The 8,620-nt window shown below is 36.9% G+C and overlaps 1 protein-coding gene across 1 annotated transcript; it reads left to right on the top strand.

The window, feature by feature from the left end:
• The first annotated feature begins 596 nt into the window (after nt 1-596).
• On the top strand, nt 597-8,278 carry LOC111398169 (cell division cycle 5-like protein). The gene is made up of 4 exons (XM_023025107.1): nt 597-955; nt 1,684-3,378; nt 5,974-6,255; nt 6,973-8,278. Exons 1-4 carry the CDS (start codon nt 779-781, stop codon nt 7,909-7,911), a joined length of 3,093 nt encoding a protein of 1,030 aa, XP_022880875.1. The 5' UTR covers nt 597-778; the 3' UTR covers nt 7,912-8,278.
• The last annotated feature ends 342 nt before the right edge of the window (nt 8,279-8,620 follow it).

Consider the following 8,620-nt stretch of genomic DNA (forward strand, 5'->3'; position numbering starts at 1 on the left):
ATCAAATAGATGCTCTATTTCATTTAATTGTTGCATACACTCATGATAAATAATATTATTCCTTATCAAATGGTGTACGGTTGATGTGAATTCATAAAGTAGCAATTCGAATGGTGATTTTAAGATTTGGCTACTCCTTTTCTTAAAGGGGGATATGACATGGATAACCCTCGTTTGAACCCCATTTTAAGATAAATAATACATTTTTAAATAGTGATTGACGAAGAATGTATGGTTAAAAATTAAGAAAAAAATTTTAAATTTGCGTGTAATATTATTTTATTGAATAATGTGTGATTGAAAGTGCGTTTTGAAAAAAATGAATTTTTGGAAGAATGGACTCAAACAAAGGCATAATTTTCAATGAACTAGTGCAACATTTTGGTTGTGTTTAAAATTTTTTGTCAGTATTGGTTTGTTCATGTTTGGTTGAAGGCCCCATTTTTTTTTATTTTTTTTTTTCAACTTATTAATAAATATGCCACAGGTGACCATGTGAGAATGAAACAGATATTTCGAATCCAATTGGTCCAACTTCGACCAAAAATAAAAGTTTGGGATCTGCGATAAGAAATTTTGAACCGAGGATAATTTAGCGACTGTGCAAATATCAATTATATACTCAGTGAATTGCAGGGGAAAAACCCTAGTGCGTGTCCATACGAATGAAGAGAGGGGAGAAGGATCCAACAATCCAGCTTCAGCTTTGTTCATTAATTTCTTGTTCTTTAATTTTTCTAGGAAAGAGAGTGTGATCGACTAAAAAAAGGAAGCAAAAATGAGGATTATGATAAAAGGTGGAGTATGGAAGAACACGGAGGACGAGATCCTGAAGGCGGCGGTGATGAAGTACGGGAAGAACCAGTGGGCTCGTATCTCGTCTCTCCTAGTTCGTAAATCAGCCAAGCAATGCAAGGCCCGTTGGTACGAGTGGCTTGACCCCTCTATCAAAAAGGCATGGACCTGATGATGATTTTCGATTTAAAAATTCGATTATCTGCACTGTTGACTTCTTTTTTCTGGATATATTTGTTGCTTCCCTGATTTAGTTAGGCGGAACTTTTGGGTATTTTGAAACACTTCGGGTTAATATCAGCTGTTTGTTTTGATCTTAATCTATTGTTGGGTTATCCTCGATTTCTTCGAAGTTAAGCATTTTTTAGTTAAATTGTAGTAGCATCAGTTCATTTCTTGTTCCGGTTATATCTGCTATACCTGTTTGTGGTTAGAGGAATATGACAATCATTAATCAACTGAAGTAATTACTACTAGCTTCAAGCTCTTACTATGAGTCAATTAACTGAAGTATATCTGTTTTATATGTTTTACAGTAATATATTCAAGAGGGGATGCTGGATGCATCTTAGTTTTTTCATCCCTGTATTAGCAAAAATGTTAGGAGGATTAATATTTTTCTGTTATTTTTCACATTTTGTTTTTTCCTTGCTTTCCTTTTCCACGATTTAGATCTCATGGAATTAATTTTATTTTGTTTTTATACCTGTCTGATTTGTGATTATTATATCCCATGCTGACTGAGAGGACAAGTGAAGAAGATGAGAAGATGAAAAACTTCTCATCAGTTCCCTTTGCACGATTTGTTTCCTCACTTTCCCTTTCAACGATTTAGATTTTATTTTGTTTTTAGACCTGTCTGATATGTGATTTTTGTATCCCGTGCAGACTGAGTGGACCAGGGAAGAAGATGAGAAACTTCTGCATCTTGCCAAACTCATGCCCACACAATGGAGAACAATTGCCCCAATTGTTGGCCGGACTCCATCTCAGTGCCTTGAACGGTATGAGAAGCTCCTTGATGCAGCATGTGCCAAGGATGAGAATTATGAACCTGGCGATGACCCACGTAAATTACGTCCTGGAGAGATAGATCCCAATCCAGAATCCAAACCTGCTCGTCCTGATCCTGTGGATATGGATGAAGATGAGAAAGAGATGCTTTCTGAAGCACGGGCACGGTTAGCCAATACCAGGGGCAAGAAGGCAAAAAGGAAAGCTAGGGAAAAGCAACTCGAAGAGGCAAGGAGGCTAGCCTCATTACAGAAAAGAAGAGAACTGAAGGCTGCTGGTATTGACACTCGGCACAGGAAGAGGAAGAGAAGGGGAATTGACTATAATGCTGAAATCCCATTTGAAAAGAAGCCTCCCCCGGGTTTTTATGATGTCGCCGATGAAGATCAGCCGGTTGAACTGATTAAATTTCCAACCACTATTGAAGAACTGGAAGGTGAAAGAAGAGTTGATAAGGAAGCACGATTAAGAAAGCAGGATGCTGCAAGAAATAAAATAGCAGAAAGGCAGGATGCTCCATCAGCGATACTGCAAGCGAACAAGCTTAATGATCCAGAAACAGTCAGGAAGAGGTCTAAACTTAATCTTCCTGCACCACAGATTCCAGATCATGAATTGGAGGCAATTGCGAAGATAGGCATTGCTAGTGATCTTGTGGGGAGTGAAGAACTCACTGAAGGGAATGCAGCGACGCATGCTCTTCTTGCAAGCTATGCTCAAACACCTCGGCAGGGGATGACTCCATTAAGAACGCCTCAGAGAACTCCTGTAGGTAAGCAAGATGCTGTTTTGATGGAAGCTGAAAATCAGCGGAGATTGACTCTATCTCAGACTCCTCTACTTGGGGGAGAGAATCCTATGTTGCACCCTTCAGACTTTTCCGGAGTAACTCCTAAGAAAATGGATGTTGCAACACCAAATCCTTTATTGACACCTTCGGCAACTCCTGGAAGCATTACCCCTAGGGTTGACATTACACCTTCTAGAGTCGGGTTTTTTGGAATGACACCAAAAGGAACTCCTATAAGGGACGAGCTTCATATTAATGAAGACATGGATATACATGACAATGGCAAGTTAAGACAATCTGATTCCAGAAAAGACCTGCTTTCTGGTTTGAAAAATCTTCCACAACCCAAGAATGAGTATCAGATCGTCATTCAACCCGTTCCTGAAGACAATGAAGAGCCAGAAGAGAAGATTGAAGAAGATATGTCTGACAGGATTGCTAGAGAGAAGGCTGTGGAGGAAGCACGGCAGCAAGCGCTACTTAAAAAAAGATCAAAAGTACTGCAGAGGGAGCTCCCTAGACCTCCACCTGCTTCAGTGGACCTAATCAGAAATTCTTTGATGAGAGCTGATGAAGACAAGAGTTCCTTTGTTCCACCAACATTGATTGAGCACGCTGATGAAATGATAAGAAAGGAACTTCTTCATTTGCTAGAGCACGATAATGTAAAATATCCACTCGAAGAGAAAGCTGATAAGGAGAAGAAAAAAGGCATGAAACGAGGGAAATCTGTATCTGTGCCCGCTATCGAAGAGTTTGAAGAAATTGATCTAAATGAGGTATGCGTAGTTCTCCCATCTTTACACGCAATGTCAAATTCACGTCAATTTATGATGAAATTTTTCATTCCTTGACTCCTTTGTGCTGGTTTTGATTTTGAGCTCTGAATTGTTGCATATACCTTACTTCATATTTAAGGTGCAGTGGAGTTAAGTCTCATTTTTATTTTTTCCAGAACCATAAATGTAGTCATAATTTCAAGTGAAATACTGAAATTAGTGTGAAATTGCTTTTGGTAAATGATAGTTTTTACCCTAAGAAAATTACCCTTCTGATAATGCTAGGTTTTAATATTGATTGTGAATTCTCAGTATTAACAATATTTTTCCTTCTCGTCTTGCTGAAATCGAAAAATGATAAGAGGCATTAGGTGCACACAAAGCCCTTGGGCTTCATTTTAACGAGGTTTTGGAAATAAATGTATTTTGAAATAGTAATTTTTTGAAGAATGTGTGGTTTAAAAAAAGTGTTTTGGGTTCATGTGTAATATTATTTTATTGAAGAATTTGTGGTTGAAGCGAAGAAAGAGAAAATGTATTAAAATTTAAATTTAAAATTTAAATGGAGCACAAACAAGGGCTAAAATGTGACAGTGTTGTCTAATTGTAAAGGACAATATAACCAATTTGGTGAGTTACAGTGAGTGAAAAGGCGCAAATACGATTTATTTAAAAAAAAAAATTAAATAAATAGATCTAGATAAATAACATTTATGATCATATAAGGTGGTTATGTGCATAAACATATAGATTATAATCACATCATATGTGGCTGTTTGATTGGGTTGTATGTGGTGGTTAAGTGCATCAAATGCGGTTTTCTTAAACTTTTGTAGACTTTGTCTTGTTTGTTTGTTTGGAAATGGTAGGGTTTTGTGCCCAATAACCATATAATTTAACCATGGTTATGGACCTTATTTGGTTATGGACCTTATTTTACTTCTATATAACAGTAGGTGATACATTTGTGACATTTACAACTTCTTCATGAAGGTAATCCTATTTCATTCATATGCATTTTGATATTAGCTTCTCCTTTGAATTTTTTTTATACTTGAAATCACAAATGCTTAATATGAATTAATTTATCTGTAGCATTACTCGTTTTTCTCTTTCAAGTTCTTCTCAAAAAGGACAAAAGTTTAGAGATGGAAGGGGAAAATTCAAAGATTGATAAGAAATTGTGAGGTTGCAGTGATCTTGCTATTATTAAGATTTTTGCTGTATAGGTTCCATGTCTTGAGTTTCAATGGTTGTGCTTGGTGAATCAGGCAAATAGACATTATTTCTTATCTTTAATCCTAATCCATAACATATAGTTATTCATTAAACTTGCGTGCTTGTCTTGTTCTTACTTCATTCTCTATGGAATATTGTTGAATTTTAAGAATCAAAGACCAACTTTGCTTGTCTGGGTGGAATTGTGTAGTAACTTCTACTTTCAAGATCAAGAGTTCGAGTTGGTATGAACCCACGTTCAAAAAAAAATTTTAAGAATCAAAGAAAATATTCGTTGAAGTGTAGCTTTTATACTTAGTATTTTCAATAAGTTAATGAAGTTCCCAAATAAAAGGGAAAAATCTATAATTAAATAGACCATATAGCCAGCAAAACTGTAGCGCCTGAACAGAAGTAAATACGTAATTTACTGCCACTATGAACCAACTTTTTTTCCCGACTTGAGAAAATTTCTGCACCTCAAAGAGGAAGCTTATGGAAGAGGTTCAGTCTTACCATCTCAGTTCTTGTTAATGTCATCTTTCCTTTTGCTCTGTGACTCGTACTTTTTGGTGGAACCATGCTATAAAAGCCACTCTATTTGAAGGTGATATATGTTGATATCAGTTTAGGTGTAAAAGAGGTGTAAAAGAACTCTACAAAAATTAAAGTATCAAGATCCTTAAAAAACAGAGGTCTTGAATTCTCAAGCATTGAAGACCTTCAGAAGCACTAGTTGATGCCTGAAGAAAAAAGAAGTAAAATAGTCATTAGTATTTAAACTATCCAACCGGGTGCTTGTTTATGTTTATCACAAAGTTTGCCAATTGCTACCAAGTCATAGGTTATGTGAGATTCCTTGTACAGTTTCATACCATTTTCGTCCAATTCAAATTTAATTTGAACAATTCTTATTGTGATCATGCAATTTTGACGATTGTGCCTCCACGTCAAATATGTGCTTTCTAAGTTGAATGAGTGGTATTATGCCTACTGCTATTCATGTTTGGTTGAATCCTTGATTGTTTGGGTGATTTGAATTGATAACACCAATGAGTTCAGCTTCAGCCTTATTGTTCTGGGGGTTTTCTTCTGTGAGTAGATAGGTGTATTCACCATAATTTTGATGGGCCAAACTTATTTTTTCTTAGACACACATGATCGACTGTTTTTTTCTCCACCGTGTTCATGGCTGTCCAATTAGCAGATGGTAATTTGTGTTAGTTCTTTAGGGTTACAAGTAATAAGCAATTGTTTTTGCTTAATTGTGTCTGTGGGAAATTTCAGTTTCATGAATGTTTCTCCTTATTTTCACCTTGATTATTACCAAATGGACAATATCCTGTCAAAATAAACTAATAAGTTTGTATCATGCAGGCTGATAATTTAGTGAAGGATGAGGCACAATTTCTTCGTGTGGCAATGGGTCACGAGAATGAATCTCTTGATGAATTTGTTGAGGCTCACAGAACATGCTTAAATGATATAATGTATTTCCCTACTCGTAATGGCTATGGTCTATCTAGTGTTGCCAGCAATGTAGAAAAGCTTGCTGCCCTGCAGAACGAATTTGAAAATGTAAAGAAGAGAATGGACGATGATACTAAAAAGGCACAACGTCTTGAGCAGAAGATAAAAGTTCTTACTAACGGCTATCAGGTTTTCTATTCTCAACTTAGCTAATTATTATGATGTTTATATCACTTTCACTCTTCAATGTAACAGTTTTAGTTTGTTGAATATTCTTATGATATGGTTGAACTTTGATAAAATAAATTTGTTGGTTTTGATTCTTGTCAAATTTTAAGTCGTTAAAATTTTTGTCCCACTTATGAACATCTTGAGAAACAACGCTCCAAGCACATCTTCATAAAGATTCATGAAAGGACTTTTTGAGTTTTATTTGAATCATAAGGAATTTACTTGAGCTACGTAATTGATTGCAATGTGGGAAAAGTTCAAGTTAAATGCCAGTTATAAATAGTGCGTAAAAAGAGTTGGAATGATTATGTAAAGTATAACTGTATCTTGTTTATGTTGTACAATTAAAAGGCTGACGAATTTATACTCTTGTTTGTTATGAGGATTGGTCTTTCTTCATCTGGATATTTTGCGTGGTCCTCTTTATTGCCCTTTGAGATTTTAGTATTATTATAAGGATCATGATAGCATCCATGTTTAGGTCTCTAAACTTGGAAAATATATTTTTTTAACTTAAAAGTAACTTAAAATATTTAAGCACGGCAATAATGATAGGAAGTTCCTCTGGCTAGTGCTATACAGTATTTCGATGAGTAAATTATTTTGTACTTCAGGGCTTCGGGTTTTTATGAGTTTTGTGCTTGGATGCCAACTGATTGGGTACTGTATTATCAGATACGAGCTGGAAAACTTTGGTCACAAATTGAGGCAACCTACAAGGTGATGGACACTGCAGGGACAGAACTTGAGTGCTTCCAAGTTTTGCAAAAGCAAGAGCAATTAGCAGCGACACAAAGGATTGGTAACCTCTGGGATGAAGTTCAGAAACAGAAGAATGTCGAACAAATTTTACAGAAACGATATGGCGAGTTATTAGATAAGCAAGAAAGGGTTCAGCGTCTAATGGATGCATACAGAGTACAAACAAAAGTACAGGAAGAAATAGCTGCAAAGAACAGTGCTCTTGAGCTAGCTGCAACTGAGGTTGCTGTAAGTCAAACTGTTGCACCAGATCTAGGAACTTCCAATCTTGAAGCCACCACCAAGGAGGAAAACCCCATACTGGATGGTACAACTGATGAAACAAGAAGCCAATGGATGGATGCTGCACAAGAACAGGCCGAGCTGAGTCCAAAACACACAATGGATATTGATGCAGTGGATGAGAATACAACTTCAGCCACAGTTGACCTAATCATGCCAGATCCTGTTGAAGAAACTTCTCTAGCCAGTGATACACACGGGGAACCCATAACAAATGGTGAGGGCTTCGATTCTGCTGGTAGTGTTCAGTTCTCCGTTAGTGATGAAAATCCAGCAACTGTGAAGTCCACCGAGACTTCTCTCGATGAAAGAGAAAGCCTGCCTGATGTATTTGATGAAAATCCAGCAACTGCGAAGTCAACTGAAACTTCTCTCGACAAAAGCGAAAGCCTCCCTGATGTAGTCGATATACCGGAGACATTGAGTGATGGCGCCATCAAAGGGTCTGCTAATGATTACTTAACTGGATGCGAATTTATAGCAAAGGATACCGCAACAGATGCGGCAGAAGAAAATGTGACTGGCGATGTTGTAATTGATCAAGCACACGAGGTTCATGAAAGAGCTTAAGATGGTTCAACCAACAGTGATGCTTAGTCTACCAAAGTTCAGTGGAGACACTGAAAATAGAATGAAAAACTGCTGCCCTTTGGTTTGCATTTCGGGTAACAGGTAACTATGGGGAGAGTTGATTGGTTTTAAAGGCACGTATTTAGTGCTCTCTTGCTGGGACTTCTTGACTCAATTGCCCAATGACTGCCCCAATTTTGGTGGTTGATGTTTGTGTAAGACATAAGCTCCCCTTGTATGGGATAAAACTATCTTGGAGTTATTTTCCTTTGAAATTATGAAGTGGATATGTGAGGAGACTAGCATTGTCAATGTACCGATTATGTTTTTGTTTAAAATAAAAAAAAAAAATGACAATGAACTGGAATTATGTGTTTTTCATGCTTGATTTGAAGTTCCATTTTCATAATTGGTTTCAGAAGAAAAAGATTTTAAAAAACAATTGAAAAATGGTACACTGTGGTGGTTTATTTTTATTTTTATTTCTTTTACTCAAGTGTCAAACTTTCGCTTGACTAATATTGAGGAGTGGCGGCCTTCCCTCTAGTTCGTCACTCGGGTAAATTTGGATGCGGTCACAGTTTACACACACTTGGGCCGGGCATTCGGGATATGGTTCTCTTCTTTGTGGACCTCCCTTTATGACATGCAGACACGACCTCCGAAGGTGCCATTATGGTGGTTTTTGTGAGCATTTGTGTGGGTTGGG

The sequence above is a fragment of the Olea europaea genome, chromosome 1 (assembly GCF_002742605.1).
Source record: "Olea europaea var. sylvestris chromosome 1, O_europaea_v1, whole genome shotgun sequence".
NCBI classification, from domain to species: Eukaryota; Viridiplantae; Streptophyta; class Magnoliopsida; order Lamiales; family Oleaceae; genus Olea; species Olea europaea.

Bases quoted from the DNA above. Each gene is read 5' to 3' on its own strand.
- LOC111398169 (XM_023025107.1), top strand. From the start codon at position 779: ATGAGGATTATGATAAAAGGTGGAGTATGGAAGAACACGGAGGACGAG. The intron at 3,379-5,973 runs GTATGCGTAGTT...TGTATCATGCAG, and splicing joins AAGAAATTGATCTAAATGAG to GCTGATAATTTAGTGAAGGA. The intron at 6,256-6,972 runs GTTTTCTATTCT...CTGTATTATCAG, and splicing joins TTCTTACTAACGGCTATCAG to ATACGAGCTGGAAAACTTTG.